The sequence below is a fragment of the Podarcis melisellensis genome (assembly GCF_964234715.1).
Source record: "Podarcis melisellensis genome assembly, chromosome: 13".
Lineage (NCBI taxonomy): Eukaryota > Metazoa > Chordata > Lepidosauria > Squamata > Lacertidae > Podarcis > Podarcis melisellensis.
Genome location: NC_138545.1, coordinates 10,487,005 through 10,512,043, shown reverse-complemented (window position 1 = coordinate 10,512,043; position 25,039 = coordinate 10,487,005). Strand labels below are relative to the sequence as shown.

Sequence of the window (25,039 nt, the reverse complement as noted above, 5' to 3'; positions counted from 1 at the left end):
ACTGAATAAAGGGGCAAAAGTGCAGTAGGTGGTAGAGGAGGAGTTTGGATTTGATATCCCGCTTTATCACTACCCGAACGAGTCTCAAAGCGGCTAACATTCTCCTTTCCCTTCCTCCCCCACAACAAACACTCTGTGAGGTGAGTGAGGCTGAGAGATTTCAGAGAAGTGTGACTGGCCCAAGGTCACCGAGCAGCTGCATGTGGACGAGCGGAGACGCGAACCTGGTTCCTCAGATTACGAGTCTACCGCTCTTAACCACTACACCACACTGACTCTCCATGTAGGTCTACATGTAGTTTGGTGGGTAAGAACATAAAAGTCTGCTGGATCAGGTTCATGGCCCATCTAGTCCAGCATCCTGTTCTCGCTGCTACTAACTAGAAGTTCAGAGGAAATCGGCAAATGGGACCCAAGCACTCTGTCCCCTGCTGCAGTGCCTGGCAACTGGTATTCAAAAGCACGACTGCCTCTGACTATGGAAGAAGAGCATAGCTATGATGGCTAGTAGATCATAGATAGTCTTATATGCTGTAAATTTGTCTAATCCTCTCAAAGCCTTCCAAATTGTTGGCCATCACTGCCTCTGGTGGCAGCACTTTATTTTTTAAAAAATAATTTTTTATGATTTTTTCATTGATAACACACCAATTTGGGCCACATTATTACAATATCAAATCATGCCAAATCATAATACAATTTATAAAGCCAATTATACATTCCAAATTAAACAAATTGGGTGACTTCCCATGTTCTGATCGTGGCAGCACTTTAATTGCATGGTGTGTGAAGAATCACTTTACAGTCGTACTTAGGTTCTCAAACATAATCTGTTCCGGAAGTTTGATCGACTTCTGAAAATGTATGAAAACCAAGGCACAGCTTCCTGCACTCAATTGGAAGCTGAGGAAGCTGCGTCAGATGTTCAGCTTCCAAAAAACATTCTCAAACTGGAACACTTACTTCTGGGTTTGCGGCATTCAGAAGCCAAGACGTATGAGTACCAAGGCATTTGAGAACTAAGGTACTAAGGTTGATGGATCTCAACCAAAACTCTTGCTACCAGCTGCCAAATCATACAATTCCAGGACGACGAACAGGAACAGAACTTGCTTGATTAGTAACTTGATTTTTAGTTAGTTTTATTATATACAGCAGAGTAAAGCACAGCTTTGTACAAGTTGCTATATACACAGACTATTCAACTATTCAGACTATACACAGAAGATTCAAACTTCTTTTCAAACTTTAACACTCCAATACTCCAACAAGAAAACTGCTTTGTCATTCTCCTTATAAGGAAGAACTTAGCCAATCACCACCTGTTGCTAGGCTTCTTTATCTCCAAGCAGACTTTCTCACATACTCCGTTTAACTTGGCCTGTTGCCAACCCACTAACTGTTCACTCCAAAAGCTGCTGGAAAACCAAAGTCTCAACAATGGCTGCATTTTCTTTGTCCTGTATCTTCCAACATTCAGTTTCATTAGATGCCCATGAGTTCTAGTGTTATGACAGAGGGAGAAAAACCATCTGTGTAGGTGAGACATGTCTAGTCATGGAGAGAACCTTTTTTGCCCTGGAGGCCTCTTGCGCCAATGCAGGAGGAATCTGTTGAATTGGACTTCATCTCATATGCTGGTGGGAATGTAAAACTGATAGCTACTTGAGGATTTCCCTACTTCAAATCCATTACATCATTAGTTTGTGGAGTGAATGTTGCCAGTTCTCTACTGTCAGGGCTTGGGAAGTCTATTCCTCCCCTTGTGACAGCAAGAGGTAGAGATAACAAGGTAGAGTCCACTAATCCAGAATGCGGCAGCTAGACTGGTGATTGGGAGCGGCCACCGAGACCATATAACACCGGTCCTGAAAGACCTACATTGAATTGTGGTCAGAAACGTACTGGGAGCCAATGTAGGTCTTTCAGGACCGGTGTTATATGTTGGTGTTGACCTTTAAAGCCCTAAACGGCCTTAGCCCAGTATACCTGAAGGAGTGTCTCCACCCCCATTGTTCTGCCCGGACACTGAGGTCCAACCCCGATGGCCTTTTGGCAGTTCCCTCACTGTGAGAAGCAAAGCTACACGGAACCAGGCAGAGGGCCTTCTTGGTAGTGCCACCTGCCCTGTAGAATGCCCTCCCATCAGATGTCAAAGAGATAAACAACTACCTGACATTTAGAAGACATCTGAAGGCAGCCCTGTTTAGGGACGTTTTTAATGTATTTTAATGTATTTTTATCTTTGTTGGAAGCCACCCAGAGTGGCTGGGGAAACCCAGCCAGATGGGTAGGGTACAAATAAATTATTATTATTATTATTATTATTATTATTATTATTATTATTATTATTATTACATTCATAATAGCGAGAGACAAAAGAGTGCAGCAAACCCTAACAATGGCATTGCTCCAACTCATCCCTTCCTCCCTCCTTCCTAGCAACAGCATTTCCCTTTACAGTGGCCTATCCTAACACTTCCCAAGTCATCATTCTGATCATCCTCATCCTCATCCTCATCCTCACTTTTAATTTGTTTACAAGCTGAAGAAACAAAGAATGTACACCTTATAACAATCTAATGCAATACAAAAAGTGATAATAAAAACATAGCTTTAAAATTAGCAATCTACATCAAATAAAGTAACATTCAACAATAATTAGGATAGTATAATATCAGCATATAAAAATTAAACAGAAACCCACTCTTAACAATTACAATAAACAATTTCAAAACTTCAATCAATAAAACAACGGCAAGCCACAGTACATAAAATAATACAAATTGAGAAACAGAGACTGGAGGGTGGGGCAAGGCAGGTGAAAGAAGGCCTTGCCTGGTGGAGTCTCTCCCCTCTTCTGTTCATCTATCTCTGAGCTGTGACCTTCCTTAAACCCCTGCTGTAAATCAAGACTGCATTCCTCTTCTCCTGCAGCATCAGGAGAATGTGTGTGTGTGTGTGTGTGTGTGTGTGTGTGTGTGATCTCCAACATTCCTCCTCCATCTTGTCCTCTTGAGTCCAGTCCCTGACATCTACTGAATGATGTAAGTGACCGTGTGTTGTAAATGAGTCTTATGTTATTTATGAACCTCATTTTTTTGTATTTCCTTTAACCATTAATGCAATCCCTGAATTCGGTTGGAGAAAAGGTGATTCATAAATGCAATATATAATGTAACAGTAATAATATACCACCACCTCCTCCTTTTCAATACCTCTCATTATAGTTTGCCAACATGAGATATCATTATAGATTTACAGTGGTACCTCGGGTTACATACGCTTCAGGTTACAGACGCTTCGGGTTACAGACTCCGCTAACCCAGAAATCGTATGTTGGGTTAAGAACTTTGCTTCAGGATGAGAACAGAAATTGCGTGGTGGCGGCAGCGGGAGGCCCCATTAGCTAAAGTGGTACCTCAGGTTAAGAACAGTTTCAGGTTCAGAACGGACCTCCGGAATGAATTAAGTTCTTAACCAGAGGTACCACTGTATTTTGAAAACAAATGAAATCCCCACCCACTAATTGGCTGTGGGTGATCCTGAGGGAAACAGATTGATGTTATGGGAACTGGTGGTGATGAAGCCTGATGACATAAATTGCCATGTTGCTACCATCTAGGACTAGGTGAATCCCAGAACCATTGGTGAAATACCCAAGACAAAGGGAGGATTATTGTTATGCTCACAGCATGCATTCTGGAGCGATTTTGGATTAGAGATTATTTTACCGTAACAGGAGAATATTTTTGTCTTCTATGGTTTCAGGGTAAAGAGATACACAGGTTGCTCATATGTCGCAGTCAAAAAGAGTACAATCTGTGTACCTGCATACCCAAATAGTTGAGTTATATGCTCATACAGCTATTCACATATAATGTTCAATGAGTGTACAGTGTGTACATGTGTACACAACAGCAGAATTGTACAGATCAACAAGTGTAGACTCTTTCACATAGAAACTTGTACATGTCTACCTCTGTTCAGTGTAACATGTGAACAAGCCTAAGTTGAGAAAGGATTGGAGTTATTTTCTCACCTAGGCATTGACTTTATGTTTAAGAGTGGTGACTATCTTGAAATGTAGAGAAAGAAGACTAAGGAAATACTGAAAAGGACTGCGGCATAAAATAAAGAGAGCTTCAATTTCAGCAGGCTACAGAACATCTGACATTACATCAAGCAGAAAGGTAAGATTTCGTGATGGGATGAGTTCGACATAGTTAAGCATTATGAGACATAAACTAGCACCAGGACCAGCCCTGCTATCAGGTGGTGTGGACAGTCATCTCAAGCATCTGCTTGAGGGTGTCATGAAAAGACAGCAAACAGTGTGTTGTTTAATTTGTCACTTTTACTGCCAGACAAAAGGAGAGGTCCTTGAGGGATTTCCAGGTGCCAAAATAACTTGACTGGTCCTGGGTATTATAGGGTGCCATTTGCTGTTTATTCTGAATGTCTTTGGGCAGTCCTGCTAGTTTTCTCCAGTTTTCCATGCTCTTCTCTCCTTTGCCACTGTGAGGAGAAGTTTTGATTAACCGCAGTTGGCTGTGCCATCAAAACCTGAGCAAACTGTAGTTACTCTTATCTATCAATAGAAACAAGCCAATGACAAACCACAGCTGATGCAAATTTAATAAATAATAATTTATTAATTAAATTTAAATAACAACAAAAGCATCAATTAATAACCAACTAGGTTTTTCCTAACTATCATTAACCACAGTTAAGGAGTTTGGATGGCACAGGAATGTAAGGCACACTAAACATTGGTTACTCTAAATCAGAACCTGAAAGAACCTGAAGCATCTTATCTTCTCCTTATGCCTATACCAGAGGAGAGAAAGGGAAGATGTGTGTACATTCTTGAAACACCATACCACAATTTGGTGTTGCCTCTGAAAACTGTCAATATCTAGAACTATTGAGCTTCAGAACCTAGGAAACGCCATTCTGCTGAGATAGACTATCATCCTTTCTTGCCTAGTACTATGATGAAGACTAGCGTCAGCTCCCTAGAGTCTCAGGCCAGTATTGATTTCCCCCATCTCTGTTTCCTGAGATTATTTCTGCAGGTGAAGATTTCAGGGTCTGAACCAAGGGATATATTCTGTTTCTGAGTGAATATTAATTCACCTTCCATCTTTAAGAAAGAGATGGAACCAAAATGGACACATTCCAAATTCAAATTGTTTTGCAAATTCTGGATCTGAGAATACTTGTTTGAGAATTGCCTCCCAGACTGAATTTCAGCATTGCTTTTAAGACTGGTGTGCCAAGCCAATTTGTACCACAAGCCAGTGTCATTTTTGTTTCTTAGGATCATACAGAGCTGTTATATTCTGTGTCAGACCTGGGTGACTCTCCGGGGTTTTAGGCAGGAGGTCTCTCCCAGACCTACCCAGAGATGCCTGGGATTGAAAATGAAACCTGTTTTATGTAATTCCTGGAGAATAGCTGGAGTGAGTAAACAGAGATGATACAGTAGTACCTCGGGTTACATACACTTCAGGTTACATACCTCGGGTTACAGACTCCGCTAACCCACAAATAGTACCTTGGGTTAAGAACTTTGCTTCAGGATGAGAACAGAAATCGTGCTCCAGCGGTGCGGCGGCAGCAGGAGGCTCCATTAGCTAAAGTGGTGCTTCAGGTTAAGAACAGTTTCAGGTTAAGAACGAACCTCCGGAACAAATTAAGTACTTAACCCGAGGTACCACTGTATTAAGTTTCAGAGACAACTTCTGCTTTCAGTTGTAGCCAAGGTCTTCTGAAATCAGAGTTACAAAAAAATTAACTTGTGTTTTGGCTACTGTACAAAGCTATAATACAAAAACCTGCTAGTGAAAAATGAAATCCTTACAAAAAAAAACCAAAGCAAAACAACCTACTCTTACAGCTCAAACAACCTTATTTGGGCAATCAGTACTATGATATATTTGGCAATCAGTACTATGAATGCAGGTGGCTTTGTGGGGGATGCGGGTGGCGCTGTGGTCTAAACCACAGAGCCTAGGGCTTGCCGATCAGGAGGTAAGCAGTTCAAATCCCTGCAACGAGGGGTGAGCTCCCGTTGTTCGGTCCCTGCTCCTGCCAACCTAGCAGTTTGAAAGCATGTCAAAGTGCAAGTAGATAAATAGAAACTGCTCTGGTGGGAAGGTAAACAGCATTTCCGTGTGCTGCTCTGGTTTACCAGAAGTGGCTTAGTCATGCTGGCCACATGACCTGGAAGCTGTATGCCGGCTCCCTCGGCCAGTAAAGCGAGATGAGCGCCGTACCCCCAGAGTCGTCCGCAACTGGACCTAATGGTCAGAGGTCCCTTTAACTTTACCTTTATTATGATTTTCAGCAAAATTAATCTCTGAGCATAGCAGTCCAACTAAAAACTTGAACACCTAGTTTGAAATTCATATAACTAATGGTCTAGATGTTTGATATTCCATGTGAAAATTGAGGGCACGGTTTGGAATCTGCCACCCACCCGCAATATTAATTTTATCTGTACTTTCATTTTATCTCCTAGAAATAACCTAAATGGTTACAAGTAATTTTATCCAGAATTGAGCAGTTGATGTGGCATACCAACCCCTTCTCTCCCTTGTTTGGATTTTGCAGTCTAATCATTAACAACGCTAAGGTGAACATTAAGTTACATGGAGTGTGAAAACCAAACGGGACAGTACCATTTCATCATTGTCGGGTTTCCTTATCCCCGTGAACTACGAGTCCCATTGTTCCTCTTCTTCTTGCTCATCTACCTGCTCACCTTCATAGGAAACCTCATGATCCTCTTGGCAGTGGCATTTGAGCCCCGGCTGCACAAACCCATGTATTGGTTCCTTTGCCACTTGTCCTTCTTGGATATGACTGTCTCCTCAGTGGTGGTACCCAAGGTGGTCGCTGGGTTTCTTGAAGGTGGTGGGGTCATCTCCTTTGGTGGTTGTGTGACTCAACTTTTCTTCTTCCACTTCCTGGGCTGCACTGAATGTTTCCTCTATACTGTCATGGCCTATGACCGCTTCCTGGCCATTTGCAAGCCGCTCCGTTATGGCACTATTATGAACCATAAAGCTTGCCTCTGCCTCTCCTTTGGGACCTGGTTTGGGGGCTCCTTGCACTCTATGATACAGACCACTCTCACCTTCCACTTGCCCTATGGCCACGGGGACCAAGTGGGCTATATCTTCTGTGACATCCCAGCTGTGCTTAAGCTGGCCTGTGCTGACACGGCACTCAATGAGATGGTGACCTTTATAGACATTGGCTTCTTGGCCATGACCTGCTTCTTCCTCATCCTCACATCCTACGTGTACATCATCTCTGCAATCCTGAGGATCCGTAGCGCTGAGGGACGCCGCCGAGCATTCTCCACTTGCGCTGCTCACATCACAGTTGTCATAACTTACTATGTTCCCCTAGTGTTCATCTATCTGAGACCAGGGTCTGAAGACCCACTGGACGGAGTGGTGGCCGTGTTCTACACCACTGTAACCCCACTCCTGAATCCTGTCATTTATACATTGAGGAACAAGGAGATGAAGTGTGCATTAAGAAAGCTGTGGAGCAGGAAGATGTCCTCACCAATTGAATGATTACCTGGGCAGCTAATAGGATTTCACTGGCCATTAGCTGTGTTCACTCAGACAGTATGGGGAATGCTATCTTATACTATGTTGGTGCATAATAGAAATGTGTTCATTTTCCAATGGTGTCTGTGGTGAACAAGAATCTTGGGTGATCTAAAGAATGTTTCTAGCTAAAGGTGGGCATACGGCAAAGGGAATGTGGGATGAATCAACTTTCCCATACATATGGGGCTGGGGTTTGTTGTGGGGGTGCTGTTGGTTTTTCTGTATCTTTATTCTAGATCTTGTTGTGATTTAGATGGAAATTGTTCTATTTCGCTGAGTATTTTTTAAATGTTTATGACTACTTTGTTATGTTGTAGCTATGCGTTTTTTTAATAAAATGTAAGTTGCCTTGAGCATGGTTTTAACTGTGCAAAGGGGGCATACATGTAAAGTCATGTATGTATATATGTAATTTTGTTTATATGCCACCTTTCCATAGTTGAAACCATGCTCAAGGGAGCTTACAATAGGAAAAACCCCACACAGTTCTGACATAACAAAACTAGTCACAAAATACACAAAAATACACAACCAAATTAAACAATTTCCACATAATAAGATCTAAAGTAAAGATTTTTTTTGGTATAACAATAACAGCAAACAAAACCCATAAACAATACCCCAGCCCAAGAGTCCATTTAGCAGCCTCAGGTTCTGTAGCTGAAGTCAGTCAGGGCCCTGTGCTCCCAGGCTAAGTGGAAAGGGCTGCATGGCAGGGAGACGGCCTTCCAAGATTCACGTTTCTGATGGGAATAAGCACCACCCATGGCAGAACTCAACAAACGTTTCTCACCAAGTTCTCACCTGCTCAAGCTGTACCACTGCAGCAACACAAAGGCTACCAATGCTCTTAACTTGGGGTGGGAGGAAGATATAAAATCCTCAAGCAGGCTGAACCAATTTGCTTTGGCTTCTTCATCACCCCTTCCCCCAACCTGGCTGCAACTCCTTTGGGCGACTGGCCAGAGTCAGTGGAGCAATGTACGTAAATTTTAGTCTTATACAGTACGCTTTATGTACACACACACACTTCTTTATCTGTCTAGAGAAGCAAGATGGCACTATAAGAGTCTGATGACACATTCCCGCTAGGCAAAAAACTCAATGTGCAAAGCAGGACAAATGAAGGGGTGTGTGGAGGTGGTGGTAGAGGAGTACAGGACTTACTCCCTGGTAAATGTTATAGCAGGGGTGGGAACCACGGGACCCAGGACCAAATGCAATCCTCCCCCCTTAAATCAAGTAAATAAAATAAAATTTCAAGTAAATAAAATTTCTACCAAAAGTAGAAATAATCAGAATATTTGAAACTGAGATGCTCACTGGGGTCACTTGGGTGACGTTGTAGCGCATTCTAGAAATGCAACTGGCAACCTGACTGAGTGATAGGTGTGGCTTCTGTGAACTGACCAATCGTGTTGCAGGTAGTTCAGTTCTGGAACAGGACAGGTGGGTGTCCTCCCTCCCTCCTCTGCCCATCAAGGCCACACCCAAGCCACACCCCTGATCAGCCCTACTCCATACTCTCCTCTTGCCTGGTTGGAATGTGACAGGGAGCTCTGATAATGCTCCTTGCTTGCCTGAATGGAGAATACAATGAGAGCCCTGCTGGTTCAGGCAGAGTTTCATCTAGCCCAGCATCCTGTTCTCACAGTGGCCACCCATGGGAAGTTTTCAAGGAGGGACTGAGTGCAACATCATTTTTCCCTCCTGTACTTTCCAGCAGCTGGAATTAAGACTCATACAGTGGAGATGAAACATAGCCATCAGGGTTTGTGACCACTGATAACCTACCTTATCCTCCATCAATCTCTCTAATCTAAAGTCATCAAAGTTGGAGTTTATCGTTGTGTCTCATGGGATTGAGTTTCAGGGCACTGATGATGATATTGATGATGTTGATGATTACAATTTATATTTCAGCCTTTATCAGAAGATCCCAGGGCAGTGTACATTAAAAACACATTACAGAGCATCAATGATTAAAGCATAATAAAAAATCATAACGTCAGACAGCCTAATAGGATATAGTGGCACACAAGCATGTGCAGAAATTAACTTATTGTACAAAGGTAAACGCGGGTGGCGCTGTGGGACACGGGTAACACTGTGGGTTAAACCACAGAGCCTAGGACTTGCTGATCAGAAGGTCAGTGGAGTGACGGAGTGAGCTCCCATTCTTCGGTCCCAGCTCCTGCCAACCTAGCAGTTTGAAAGCACATCAAAGTGCAAGTAGATAAGTAGGTACCGCTCTGGCGGGAAGGTAAACGGCGTTTCCGTGCACTGCTGTGGTTCGGCAGAAGCAGCTTAGTCATGCTGGACACATGACCCGGAAGCTGTATGCCGGCTCCCTCGGCCAATACACCGAGATGAGCGCCGCAAGCCCAGAGTCAGCTACAACTGGACCTAATGGTCAGGGGTCCCTTTACCTTTACCTTTACCAAGGTAAAACTCACATCCATGGCTGTGTCTACCTTTGCCATACTGGAGTATGGCCCCTGTAAACCCAGAGGGAATGTAGCTTGTGTTTGCTAGGAAAAGGAAGCTTCTATCTCTCAACAGGGGGAATTAATGAAGTGATCCTGCTAGAATACCCAGAGGAAACTGTTATATTTGTCCTAGCTGGTTATGCCCTTGCCGATTTCAGCGGCACAATGTTGCTGTGTCAGTTGCGTTGGGCGAAAGGAAGAGAGCGACGAGATTGCCCCTGTAATGGTGGGACCATCCCTGATACTCCCTGGGCATCACCAAAGGCCCTCTCAGGCCCCCATGGAGTGTATCCTTCCCCTAGAAGGCTGTGGTTTGGACTGTGCAAGTATATAGACTGGTAGACACTCAAGAACTGTGCCACACTGAAAACAATGTCTATATTCATCATCACACTGCAGGTTTACAGGAGGTGAGAATATCTGAATGCAAAAGTTATGCTTCTATTAAGATATGCACATATCCTTCTGGGAAGCTCTCTAGCTGGTGGCTCATTCCTTAAACAGCATTGGGGAGCAGGTTCTGCTAGAACATCTCTTTCTGAATTTCAGTCGCTGGAAGCTACAGGAGAGAAGAGTGCTGCTGCACTCAGGTCTCATAGGCCTCCAGTTGTCTGTAAGAACAGAATGCTGGACCAGATAGGCCTTTGGATGGTCTTATGTTTTAAAATGATTTTCAAAATTAAAACAAATCCAGACTAGCAGCAAGCTAGTTCAGTAGAAAGCAATGCTTGTTCCCATTGTATGCTTGTCCGGAAAATATGCTGGAAGCTTGCAGACCAAGATCTGTAAAAAGCAGCTGTGACAAAGCGAGGAAAGTGTCCCCCTCCAAAACTTCAGAGAATTTAATTCTTCTAAAATTGACTTTTCTTTTACAATGTTATAAACACTGATGAAATCTAGGGAAATTCCTGGGAATTCAGGAAGTTCACTTTTAAACCTCAACGTTTTAATATCCATCAAGAAAACATGTCATCTTATTTTAAATTTTGAGTTTGAGGTTTGGTTGTTTTTGTAAAAATAGCCAAATGTCAAATTCTAGTCCTGCGTCCTGATATGATGGTGGCCAAGTTAGTAGATGCCTAAGAGAAGCTTAGGAAGCAAGGACTTCCATGCAGCAGCACTTCTCCCTACTTGTGATGCCAAGCAAGTGAAATTCAGAAGCATCCTTCCTCCAACAGTGAAGGTGGAAGATAGTTAACAGGAAAAATTCCTTCCAGTAGCACCTTAAAGACCAACTAAGTTAGTTCTTGGTATGAGCTTTCGTGTGCATGCACACTTCTTCAGATAGTTAACAGGGTTAGCAATAAATACCCATGGCAGTTAAAAGAGAAAAAAGAGGGAGAGGGGGAGGGAGAAGGAGAAGGAATGGATAAAGAAAGAGACAGAGACAGAGACAGAGAAAATGAAACAAGCCTGACAATTATTATTTTCTTTCAACATTTGAATGCTTAAATTACCTTTCTTCCTGTTAGGAGCTGCAGGGCTCATACTGCCAACCTTTGTGTATACAGTGGTACCTCGGGTTACATACGCTTCAGGTTACACACTCCACTAAGCCAGAAATAGTGCTTCAGGTTTAGAACTTTGCTTCAGGATAGGAACAGAAATTGGGCTCTGGCGGCGTGACGGTAGCAGGAGGCCCCATTAGCTAAAGTAGTGCTTCAGATTAAGAACAGTTTCAGGTTAAGTACGGACCTCCAGAACGAATTAAGTACTTAACCCGAGGTACCACTGTATATGTAACTTCCCCTTTTGGTGAGCCACTGAACTGCATGTTGCAACGTGCATGTTCTCACATCCTTTGGTTATCCTTTGATCTTGTCTTGCCCTTCGGTTCAGATTACTCACTTTGTTCCTTGCCTCCTGTGCTATCAGATGGACCCTGCCAACCAAACTGTGAAGGTCTTCATCCTGCAGGGGTTGCCAAACACAGCCGAACTCCCCCTTCTCTTCTTCTTCATCTTCTTGGTCATCTACATGCTGACTGTGATGGGGAACCTTCTCATCCTGATCACCATCTTGTTCGAACCCCAGCTCCATAGTCTCCCCATGTACTTCTTCCTCTGCCACCTCTCCTTCCTAGACACCTGTCTGTCCTCTGTCACAGTGCCCAAAGTCTTGATGGGCTTCATAAGATCCAGCTACAGAACCATCTCCTTTAGAGGTTGCATTGTCCAACTCTATACCTTCCACTTTTTGGCAAGCACCGAGTGCTTCCTTTACACCGTCATGGCTTATGACCGCTACCTTGCCATCTGCCGCCCGCTGAACTACAGTACACTCATGAACAGGAGGGTCTGCTCTGGTCTCACAGCTGGGACCTGGCTCACTGGTTCCTTTCATGCTGCTATCCATACCAGCCTGACGTTCCGTCTGCCGTACTGTGGTCCCAACCAAGTGGACTACTTCTTTTGTGACATACCACCAGTGCTCAAATTAGCCTGTGCCGACACAGCTGTGAACCATGCCGTCATACTGGCCAACATTGGTGCCGTGGCTGCCGGCTGCTTTGTGCTCATATGTATCTCCTATGCCTACATCACATCTGCCATTTTGAAAATCCAAACAACGGAGGGAAGGCGCCGGGCCTTCTCCACTTGCAGTGCTCACCTTACAGTGGTGCTGCTCTACTACGGACCTCCAGTCTTTATATACTTGCGTCCATCTTCAAGTGCCTCCACCTATGGGGCACTGGCTGTTTTCTACACCATCATCACTCCTATGTTGAACCCGTTCATATACACATTGCGGAACAAGGAGGTGAAAAGAGCGTTGAGGAAATTATTCAAGAGACATATCGCTTCTCAGGACCGATAGTTTGGCAGTCAGATTCCACAGGGCGGATAAGCTCTGTACAAATTTAGGAGCAGATTTATTGGACCGGGATAGAAGAGGGGTTGGGTAACCATTTTCAACATGAGGGCCACAGTCCCATCTGTGAAAACCTCTTAGGGACACATACCAGTGGTGGCATGACCAGAAGCAAAAACACGTAGAGCAACAGAACTGGAGCAGTCCAACTTTCATACAATATAGTAGTGAGTGATTTGAATGTTCTTACTCTTAGCTGTAGTATGCCTTCTCTTTATAGCTGTTGCTAGGATCTGAAGCAAAAGCCATATCCGAAACATCACAGTGAGATTCCTGAGATGTGTGTGTCCACAATTACCTAATTTGAAGTCATTTCGAATCCCCGCGACGGGATGAGCTCCCGTTGCTCGGTCCCTGCTCCTGCCAACCTAGCAGTTCAAAAGCATGTCAAAGTGCAAGTAGATAAATAGGTACTGCTCTGGCGGGAAGGTAAACAGCGTTTCCGTGTGCTGCTCTGGTTCGCCAGACACAGCTTAGTCATGCTGGCCACATGACCCGGAAACTGTACACCGGCTCCCTCAGCCAATAAAGCGAGATGAGCGCCGCCACCCCAGACTCGGTCGCGACTGGACCTAATGGTCAGGGGTCCCTTTACCCCTTTACCTAAGTGCTCAAGGCTGCAATCACACAGCAGTTATTCCTATTCCCCTCACCAAACTACAGTTGTTGCAATAGTTTTTACAACACCATGTCTTCCTAGGGAATCCTGGGAACTGTAGCTTTTGTGAGAAGAACAGGGGTTAGCACCCTTAACAAACTACAGCTCCCAGAATTTTGGGGGGAAAGGCATGACTGGTGTAAGTGGTATCATGGTGCTTTAAATGCATGGTGTGAATGTGTCAGGGACTGGGCAGAGGGGGAATGGCAGAGACCGCCTCCTCAGCCTGCCCCTTCCAGGGAGGAGGAAGAGGAAGACAACCCGAAGATTTGCAACCCAGAGGTCACAGCTCAGAGGCAGATGAGGGAAAAAGTTGGGAGATAATGGGAGAGGAGGAGGATGCGAGGCAACAGCTGACGGGCACGGTGACATTGGAAAGCCTTCCAGACCTTCCTCTCCCAGAACCCGGTGAGCCTTAAAAGTAGGCGAGCAAAGAGCTCAAAGACAGAGGGTATGTAGCAGCACCCATGAAGAGGTGGGAGAGACGGAGGGTGGAGATTCACTTGGGACAACACCATTATCCAAGAGGCTGGGTTCTCTAGCCTCTCTCTGTAATTATTGAATAAAAAAATGGTAAGAACCTTCCCCTGTCTTTATACTTTCCTGGGGCAAACGGCTGGGAGCCTTGGACAGCATCCTACAGAATGTGGCTTCATAGCTTAGTGGAAGTTCCTAGGCTGAATCCCAGGCATCTCCATATCAGGCTGGGAGACAGTCATTTCAGGCGGTATAGCGCATATTAATATTGTGCATGCATGAAGCAATTGGATATATAAAAGCTCATTCCTTTGGGAATAAAAATTGTCCAGACCCATCATTATGATTCAAAGCTTTACTAACCAGAACATCTTCAAAATAGATACAAAAACAATCAATGATACATCCAAATAATTTCATAAAGCATATTCTTATCCAAGCATAGGCTTCTCTTCTTAAATATATAACATAATTATGATCAGGGCAATAAACCAAAGCTCTGTCTCTTCCATAGCTTGCATTAGCCTGCATCCAGTCTAAAGCTAAGCAGTTCCCGAAGAGGCTTTCTGACTGCCCAGGAACAAAAACCCAAGAGGCAACTGTTTCAAAATGGAGATTTGCAATTAAATACATTAATCACATGTGTTCTAAGGTTAAACATTCATGTGAGAGCTAGCAGAGAACATCAACAGTTAATAATCAACTCAGTTAGAAGCTTAGAGACCACTCTTCTAGCTTAGTATACTCCAATGGAATTTTCTAATGTTAAACCTTTAGTAATATACATACAAGCAATTTCTATTTCCGTGTGAATTAAACAATTATACTTAACAGAGTGTGTGTCACTTGTTTGGATATGCATCCTAGCTTGTTTAGTCCTGCATGACACCTAATTTATAACACTTTCCTGCTTTCCACTCTGTTCCGATTTGAGATATATAGAGAGATACATAGTCTGAGTTTGATTCCTTCATCCCATGGCCACCAGTTCAATCTGCACTATACATTTCAAGCAGTATGATACCACTTTAAACTGCCTTGCCTTCCTCCAAAGAATCCTGGGAACTCTAGTTCCTCAAGGAACTGAGAGTTGGTAGGAAACCCCCTTTCCTCTCCCAGTTACAATCCTCAGCAGTCCATGAGAAGAAGGATTGAGGAATTGAGTGTTAAAGAGCTAGTGTGGTGTAGTGGTTAAGAGTGGTAGTCTCGTAATCTGGGGAACCGGGTTCACGTCCCCACTCCTCCACATGCAGCTGCTGGGTGACCTTGGGCTAGTCACACTTCTCTGAAGTCTCTCAGCCCCACTCACCTCACAGAGTGTTTGTTGTGGGGGAGGAAGGGAAAGGAGAATGTTAGCCACTTTGAGACTCCTTCTGGTAGTGATAAAGCGGGATATCAAATCCAAACTACTAAAGCACTCTGGGAATGGTAGCTCTCTGAGGGCAATAGGGGTCTTCTAACAATGCTCAGCACCTTCAATAAAGCACAATTCCCATGATTCTTTGGGCGAAGCCATGGCTGTTTAAAATGCTTTGATATCGTTTTAAATGTATAGTGCAAATGAGGCCTACATATCCGACTTCTGATTGAAGCCAGCTGGGCCACTGTAGAGTAAGGAATGACAACCATGCCCTCTGGGTAATCTCAATGATTGAGGCAGGGAGATAAGAGCTCAGGGAGTTCTTAAGCTATCCTGGACCCAACTTGCACAGGGCTTTATAAATTAAGAGCCTCACATAAGGAGCACTGTGGAATTTTGAGATTTCAAAACCGGTCTTCGGAAAACAGCAAGTTCCATTGTTCTTGGTTGGGGGCGGGAGCAGGGCAAGCAGTTTTGCTAAGCACAGTTCTGGATATAACCAAACCGCGTCCTCTCATTTCAAGGTTGTATCATTTCAAACTGAGAGGAGGGGGAACAGATGCTGAATGCTCCTCAGCCCAGAGATGGGTTTAAGGAACATGACCGGTTTTTCGAACTGGGCACAGAACCTTGCGAGCGCCACAACTATGATGTAGAATGGAAGGGAAGAGGTGGGGGAGGGGCACACAGAATTTTGGTGTCACACAGAGTGCTGCTGAAATTTGAGGTGCCAAGGTCTGCCACTACTCAGCCCCACGAAGAGCTCCATGCACATGGATTGAGTCAGGGAGAAAGTTGCTGGCTAGACTTTCTCCTTGCCCATTAGTTTCCTATGGTTAAAAAATTATGATGATGAATCAGTGAAACCTTCAGCATCAACTGCTCCCACTGAAATTAGTTTTCCTCCCTGTCTTACTGTTATTGGGGCTACCCAGCGAAGGAGGGAGCATTCCTGATATCCCCTGGGCATCAGCCAAAGGCCTCTCAGCCCCCTATGGAGCGTATCCTTCCCCCTGTGGTTTGGACTGTACAAGTATATAGACTAGTGGACACTCAGGAACTCTGCACATTGAAAACAATGCCTACATTCATCATAGCACTGCAGCTTTACTGGAGGTGAGTGTACCTGAATGCAAAAGCTATGCTTCTATTAAGATATGTATGTGTTCTCCTTCTGGGAAGCTCTCTAGATGATGGCTCAATACCTAAACAACGCTGGAGGTCAGGTTCTCCTAACAATATCTCTTCCTGAATTCCAGTTGCTGGGAGCTGCAAGAGAGAAGAGTACTCTTGCTTCTGGCCTCCCCATAGCATACTCTCCAAGTTTTAGGTAGTGAGACTATCATTTAAATGTAGGCATTTCCAAACGTAGAGGGAATGTGTGTAGAGCAGAGGCCGAGACAAAGACAGACAAAATGCAATGAGCCTGACAATTATTATTTTCTTCCTTTGAATGACTGATTTACTTTTCTTCTCGTTAGGAGCTGCAGGGCTCAGACTGCAAACCTTAGTGTATATGTGTTGCTGTCCCATGTAGTGAGCCACTGAATTGCATGTTGCAACTGCTGCCTAGATAATTTAATATCCTCAAACCTTGGACTGAAGGAGAAGGCAGTCTGTTTCAGTTAAGATTTGTTCAAGGTCTGGGCATGTTGTTGCATCCTTTGGTTATCCTGTGATCCTGTCTCGTCCTTCGGTTCTGATTGCTCGCTTTGTTCCTTGCCTCCTGTGCTATCAGATGGACACTGCCAACCAAACTGTGAGGGTCTTTGTCCCGGGGGTGCTGCCAAACACAGCCGAACTCCCCCTTCTCTTCTTCCTCATCTTCTTGGCCATCTACACGTTGACTGTCCTGGGGAACCTCCTCATCCTGATCACCATCTTGTTTGAACCTCAGCTCCATAGTCTCCCCATGTACTTCTTCCTCTGCCACCTCTCTGTCATAGAAACCTGTCTCTCCTCTGTCACAGTGCCCAAAGTCTTGATGGGCTTCATAAGATCCAGCTACAGAACCATCTCCTTTAGAGGTTGCATCATTCAGCTCTATTCATACCACTTTTTGGCGAGCGCCGAGTGCTTCCTTTTCACCAGTGCTCATACCACCAGTGCTCAAATTAGCCTGTGCCGACACTGCCGTGAATCATGTCGTCACACTGGCCAACATTGGTGCTGTGGCTGCCGGCTGCTTTGTGCTCATATGTATCTCCTACGCCTACATAGCATCCACCATTTTGAAAATCCGAACAACAGAGGGAAGGCGTCGGGCCTTCTCCACTTGCAGTGCTCACCTTACTGTGGTGCTGCTCCAGTATGCACCTCCAGTCTTTATATACTTGCGTCCATCTTCAAGTGCCTCCACCTATGGGGCTCTGGCTGTGTTCCAAACCATGATCACTCCCATGTTGAACCCATTCATATACACACTGAGGAATAAGGAAGTGGAAAGGGCATTGAGGAAATTGTTCGACAGGCATGCCGCTTCTCAGGAACGATAGTTTGGGAGATCAGATTCCACAGGGCGGATAAGCTCTGCACAGGTTTAGGAGCACAACAGTGTTGAGTCTGCAGAAACATGTTCCCACTGTCAGAACTGCAAGATGTCCCCACATTTGGAGCTACAAGGCCAGTTACACCTGAGCTCGAGATAAGGGAGGGTCAGGAAGTAACTTTTCTGTAGCCAAGTAGACGAATACCTGACTTAAGCATGCATTCCTAGCCACAAGTGACACAGGAAATCATGCAGTTGTGTGCTTGCTACAATTGTATAAATGCTTTGTGCTTTGTGTGCTCAGTCTTTTGGAGCTATCCTGCCAAGACTCACTGCTACAGCCTGGAGTAAACTCTTTTTACCTTTCTGCCTGCTGTTTCTTTATTGGCTTGGGAGGGACAGTGTTCTGAATTTGGTTCCAATAACAGGGCCACAGCCCCTTTTGTGCAACCTTGTTTGGGACACATGCAAGTGGGAGGCATGACCAGAGGCAGAAATTTGCAGACCAACAAATATTGGGTGGCCTAACTGTCATATAATTGTTATAAAAAAAACTGCTCCCGTTCTCTATACGGAGCCCATATAGAGTCCTTAAGTGGGTTCCCTATCGGTAGGAGAAAATAGCAGAGGCCAACCAGAGTATGTTTAGAAGCAAAGTGGCTAGTAAGCCTGATCTTTATTCAAAGAACTGTTGCAACAGGGTCCCCACTCACCCCATGCAGGAGGGAGGAGAACCCTGAACAATGGTGCTCAAGCCCTTATATACTTTTGAAGTTGCTCACCCTGTAGCCCAAGACCACCATCCCAAAACATGATACTGTACATACATCACAGAAGGAGGTGGTCTACAGCAGAAATCTTGCCTGCCAGGATACCTGATAATGGTCACTGATTTAATTACCTGGGCAGTCTGGCCATTCTTTTGTGGTGGTTAATACTTATTCATACACAAATATGCCCTTAAGACAGGATTTGCAAGCAAAAAGACAAATTGAAGCCAGTTAAGAGCCCAAATATAAGGCTTCCTTCACATGGAAGTTTATTCCTATTCCACTCACCAAACTACGATGGTTGCAATAGTTTTAAAATAAATTCCTCTTCACAGGGAACCTTGAGAACTGTTTTTGTGAGGGGAGGAGGCATCTGTTAACAGCTGTTAACAAATTCCAGCTCCCAGAATTGGGGGAAGCCATGACTAGTGTAAGTGGTATGTGCTATGTTTACAGTCGTACCTTGGCTCCCGAACAAATCACCTCCCGGACGATCAAAACCTGGAAGTGAGTGTTCCGGTTTTTGAACGATTTTTGGAAGCCAAACATCTGGCATGGCTGTAAATGTAGAGTGCAGATGGGAACTCACTCACTGGTGTCACGTGACTGTGTCAGCAGCGTCCAGGTTCTGGCGAGATCTCACAAGAGGCCTGTGAGGATCATAGATCATAGATCTCACAAGAGGCTTGTGAGGATCACAGATTTGTGGAGTTGGAAGGGACCCCTGAAGGCAATCCTGTCCCAACTCCCTTTGATTCAGATATCCTGCCTACAGCCATCCCTGGGTGCCTCATGGATGGGTTGACCCTGCCTTTTTCAGACAGGTAGCACTGGCCACGAACTTAAATGGCTTTAAAGGAGAATTAGACAAATTCATGAAGGATCAATGGCTCCTAACCACAATGGTCTACTCCATACAGAGCAAATATCTCTTTGCCCACCCCCCGTTCCCCAGAGTTGTTGACCTTTTTTAAGGGGGGGGACTTCTGTCTGGCTTGTTTACATCATGTGGTCCGACGCACGCTCAGTGCTGCACGTAAGAGGCACCGGGATCGCAGCCCAGATGGCCTCCCGCGAAGCCTCCCCCTAAGAGCCTGGTGCCCCTTACCTGCCCCCATCTGGGGCAGTCGGTACCACAGGAGGGCTAGCAAGCAGATCAGGTGGCTTGCCAGCTGTGCCATCTTTGCTTGGCGCCGGGATCGCACAGGGCACTTCCCCACTCCGCTCGCAGACTCCACAGGGAGGCATGCAAGCAGCGACGTGGCTAGAGAGGGGTGCCCCATGCCCACCCCGATTGCGCCCATCAGGCACCCAGGCAGCCCCGGTGGGAGCGGATGCCAGGAAGTGCCCTGAGAGGAGAGGAGCAGGCTGCTCCAGAGTGGAGAAGGGAGCACGCCCTGACTCCCCTTCCCGGACACTCAGCCTGTGGCACCCTCCAAAATCTGGCACCCTGGCACCCCGCACCACTAATGTCTATGGGTAAGACGATGTCAGATGCCCCTGATTGGCAGTTGCAGAGAATCAAAGGTGGCGAGAGTGGTATTGTGCTCAGTTTCTGCTTGCAGGCTTCCCATAGTCATTTGGTTGGCTTGCTGAGAGAAGATGTTGCTAGACTAGTCGATTGGCTTGATCCATGGGGTTTTTCCAGTGCTCTTATCCTGGAATATTTCTATTTCCTGTTTCCTCACTAGTTTTATCCTTTAAGCATGCCAGCACATGGGAACACATGATGCTGCCGTACACTGAGTCAGACCACTGGTTCACCTCGCTCAGTATCTTCTCTGGCAGAGACTTTCCAGAGTTTGAGGGAGGGACCTCTCCCAGCCCTCCCCACAGGGGATCGAACCTGTGACCTCCTGCATACAAGGCAGAGGCCCTAGGACTGAGCTACTGAGCCAGCAGCATTTCCAAGAGAAGCAAAGGCATTTGTTTTTCATTCCCCAGCATGCCTCCCTAGTCCATTTGCTTCGGAAATGTTACATGATACCCTTTCCCCTGTCCTCAGCATCTGCTTAGCGTTTGCTCATTTCATTGGAGAGCGAAACCCACAGGGAGAAGGAATTCCGTGCAGTTGCCGTGCTAATGAAGTCAATCGAGTGACCTCCCCAATTGGTGTAATTGGAACATTAAACCCACTGCTTGCTTGCAGAGAGGGCGCAAGCATAGGAACCACACAGCTGCCTCTCGAATAGACCTATTGTTACCTGTTAATGCTGTAATTGGCCTGGAGGGAACAGCAGGAGTTCAAACTGTTTGATTTGACTTTGGCTCGCCTCCATTTCGGCTGTGCCATAAATTGCACGGGGCATTGAATTCTCTCCTTAAGCATTCAAACACTGGTGCTGCTCCCAAGGCCTTGCCTAACTAAACACCGGGGAGGGCTCTAATTAAAGGCGGTGTTTAATTAGACAGGGGGGATTGCATGACCCAAAAGCCATTAGCAACAAATGAGACAATTAAGGATTCAGCAAAGTTCGGAGCTGGGAAATCCCTGTGGGTGCCTCTAATGAGATCCGCGGAGGATCAGAAGTTAACATGGAAACACTTTCCCTTAGCAACTGCAGAAATACAAGTTGATATTGGATGGTTGTCAAATAAATCTTCTTTATCAACGTTCCTAATGTCAGGCACTTGAATACTTAGTAAACATTAGCTTTGAGCCATAACTGGATCACAGAAAAGAAATATTGTAGTCTCAGTCTCTCTCTCTCTCTCTGTTGCTCCAATACATATGGTGCTGTTTCAAAAATAGTACGTACTGAACTTTTGGAATGGAAAGCTCAGAGGTCCTGCAATCCGCTGAGCTGAAGAAATGCTGATATTATCCTCCAGGTTGAAGCCGCGTGGTGTTAATATGTCCAGCATGTTAATCCAGATGTTCTCCCTCTTTGTTGGCATCTCTATAGCAATTATAGATAAGTCCTACAGTTCTCAGAATTAAAGTGTTTAGCAACAAGTTGCTCCATTATTGTTATTTTGGTCACAATTGCTGATCTGCTGTTTCTAAAACTTGTGTGTAGGTCGACTGCAGTTTTGCCTACGTGCTGCATATGTCGTTTTTGTGCCAGGGTCGTGCATGAACATCTGACGTCGGCCTGCCCGCTGGTGTGCATGCCTGATTTCAGCATGCCCTGTGGCATGCTGACATCACCTGCGTACATCAGCGGGTGCGCTGATGTCATGTGCATGCGCCGGTGGGAATGCTGATGTCGGGTGTGCATGCCCCCATGCTGTGTGCAGCCCCGGCACAAAAAATTGTGGGTGCTTGGCCCCTTCATGGCAAATGTTGTGGAGGCTGGAGCCCTGAGAGCTCCAGGCACCCTACACCTATGCTCACCCATTTGCTGTCAGGCAGAGCCACTCCTTTTTTTATCTTGGTGACCCATAAAGGTAAAGGTAAAGGGACCCCTGACCATTAGGTCCAGTTGTGGCCGACTCTAGGGTTGCGGTGCTCATCTCGCTCTATAGGCTGAGGGAGCCAGCGTACAGCTTCCAGGTCATGTGGCCAGCATGACTAAGCCACTTCTGGTGAACCAGAGCAGCGTACGGAAATGCCGTTTACTTTCCGGCTGGAGGAAACTGCTTGCAAAAATGTGTATCTTGGCCAAAATCGCACACAGAAGTGCACTAAAATGCTGCCAAGTTTTTCATGAAGACTTTAAAAAAGAAAAGTAATCAGAATAATTCACACAGGCTGATGTGGAAAGACTGGAAAAATGAGAAACGGAGAGAAAGTGAAACTAATAGATTCCTCCCATCCCTGGTCTGAGGTCAAATGCTATAGCAGCTCTTGGCTGTTTTTTATTTTGGCTCTCTGCTGCCACCTACTGATCTCATTGACTTCCAGCGCTACAGATTGCATTGATTCCAACTGTAGAGGAGTCAAGAGTTCCCCAACCCACAAACAGTGGTGTGGGTGGGTGGCCGCTGGCATTGGGAGGTGGGGGGAGGACAGGCACCCACAGGATAAAAAATATGGATGCCCGGGCCCCTGGGGCCCCCTGGAGTTGATGCTCCTGTCCACAAGGGAAATTAGCATTTTCTTCTAGAAAAAAAAAGGTACTGTTACTCACTATGAAGTTGTTATAGGGGTTGCAGTGTTCATCTCGCTTTCACGCTCAGGGGGACGGCGTTTGTCCACAGACAGCTTTCCGGGTCATGTGGCCAGCATGACTAAGCTCAATGGGACACTGTGACGGAAATCAGAGTGGACGGAAACGCCGTTTACCTTCCCGCCAGAGCGGTACCTATTTATCTACTTGCATTGGTGTGCTTTTAAACTGCAAGGTTGGCAGGAGCTGGGACAGAGCAATGGGAGCTCACACTGTTGCAGGGATTTGAACTGCCAACCTTCTGATCAGCAAGCCCAAGAGGCTCAGTGGTTTAGACCACAGCGCCACCCGCATCCTCTTATACCCTTGAGTACCCCCTGAAAAAAAGCACTGGGTACTAGTTCTGTCAAGTTGTGAAGATTGTCCTGATAGAGATTTGTCTCTGGCCCCTCTGGTTCTGCTAACTGACAAATCTTGCACCTTCAAGACATAGGTAAAGGCTTGGTCAGGGCTTGATAAAATCTTGGTGAAGACTGAGTAGAAAACAGCTGGAATTTTGTAATGTTGGTAATAGTAGTAGTAATAGCAGCAGCAGTATTACAGTTGTAATTTATTATTATTTAATTCCTGTGCCCCAGTTTCATCCCTGGTTTAAAGAAATTAATTAGTTAAATGCAGTACTTATTTGGAGTGAGGTTTTTATTCTGATTACCCAACAGGAACAACCAACTTTTGAATTACTAGGATTCTGCCATACATCTGTTCCTTTCTACCCCCAAAATGCAGCCACATTGCTTCCCACAGAAAACAAGAGAGAAAAAATCCACACAGGCTGCCTTTTGCACTAAATAGGCCTGGGTGATGTATTGACCCCTAATTGGGAACCATTGATCTAGAACAACTAAAAATAAAATAGGAACCTGCTTGAGAGATAAGTGATTTGCCCAAGGCCAGACAATAAATCTGTGTCATCATCAGATATCAGTCTGGGCGCCATATTTCTCGTGATTTAGTGGTGGCATTTTAAAATTTTGTCATAAAAGCCTCCCTTAAGTCATAAAAAACAGACTTTGCTTTGCACATTTGGTGGAAGAGTAACAGAGTGTGCTATTTTCCATTTATTTATTTATTTTAAAATGCATATTGCATGTTAGTTCCCATACAATTTCAGCACTATGCATAACATATATTATATATACAGATTTCCCACATCTAACACTATACTAACTCTATACTAACCCTTCTCTTTTTGTATAAGAACTAGTATGAAAGCGGCATCTCAGCATTCTTACAGGCCCATATAGGAACAGTGTAAACAGTTGAGCCTGATGAACATTTACTGTTGCCAACCCTAATCCTGTGGAAAGCCATCTAATTAGATTTTATTTTGATCCTGACTTGTTTTTAGGAGGTAATTTAATTATTGTTTTATTTTATACCAATGTTATATATTTGATGTTAGCCGCCCTGAGCCCAGTCTCGGCCGGGGAGGGCGGGATATAAATAGAAGTTGTTTATTTTTATTTTTTTATTTATTATTATTATTATTATTATTATTATTATTATTATTATTATTACTATACCCAACACCATTTACCCAAATACCCATGTGACTTCCTTCACCCACATGCATCTTCACCCACATGCATGATATCCTTCTCACTACCTTAAAACTCTAACATTGTGTTCATAATTGTTTATCACATTGATCAGTCCTCTATTTTAAAATCAATGCATCTTAGCTTAATGAACTCAATCAGTACTTATCCAGAGATTTCTATTGAAGTAATTTTATACAATATATTCTTCAACACACTTCCATTCCTTTCTTATTTTTTTGTTTTGATTGCATTCTAATTGACGCTGTCATCTTTGCTAGTTCAATATATTCCCAAAATTTAATTTGCCACTCTGACATTGAGGGAGTCTCCTCACTCTTCCAGTTTTTGGCCACCAGTACTCTAGCTGCCGCTGTTGAGTATAAAAGTGTGCTATTTCTTGGGTCTCATGAGAGAGGAACATGAAACCACCCACAAGTTTGTGGTCTGTGCCACAACCCTTGCTGCAAATAAAACTCGCTGAGGCACATTCATCACATCTGTCACCCAAAAGAAGATGGAGACCCTGGTGAGACGCATCATTCCTTTGCTCCTGGCTTTCTCCACAGGTATTTTCTCTCTAGTAAAGAGTTAACACAGCTGGATCCCAGCTCATTCATGATTCAGGGCTCTAGGCATGAC

General features: G+C 44.8%; 2 protein-coding genes and 1 pseudogene across 3 annotated transcripts; all 3 read left to right on the top strand.

Annotated features, from left to right (window-relative positions):
• Positions 1 to 6,656: 6,656 nt before the first annotated feature.
• LOC309356004 (olfactory receptor 10G6-like) lies at positions 6,657 to 7,595 on the top strand (the record flags this gene model as incomplete). Its single annotated transcript, XM_081887179.1, has 1 exon — positions 6,657 to 7,595. The coding sequence occupies one exon, from the start codon at positions 6,657 to 6,659 to the stop codon at positions 7,593 to 7,595; it is 939 nt and encodes a 312-aa protein (XP_081743305.1).
• Positions 7,596 to 11,998: 4,403 nt separating this feature from the next.
• LOC309354948 (olfactory receptor 10S1-like) lies at positions 11,999 to 12,940 on the top strand (the record flags this gene model as incomplete). Its single annotated transcript, XM_081885260.1, has 1 exon — positions 11,999 to 12,940. One exon carries the CDS (start codon positions 11,999 to 12,001, stop codon positions 12,938 to 12,940), a length of 942 nt encoding a protein of 313 aa, XP_081741386.1.
• A 4,287-nt stretch (positions 12,941 to 17,227) lies between these two features.
• Positions 17,228 to 17,984, top strand: LOC309354967 (olfactory receptor 10S1-like; annotated as a pseudogene). Its single transcript has one exon. The product of its transcript is annotated as an olfactory receptor 10S1-like (transcript).
• The last annotated feature ends 7,055 nt before the right edge of the window (positions 17,985 to 25,039 follow it).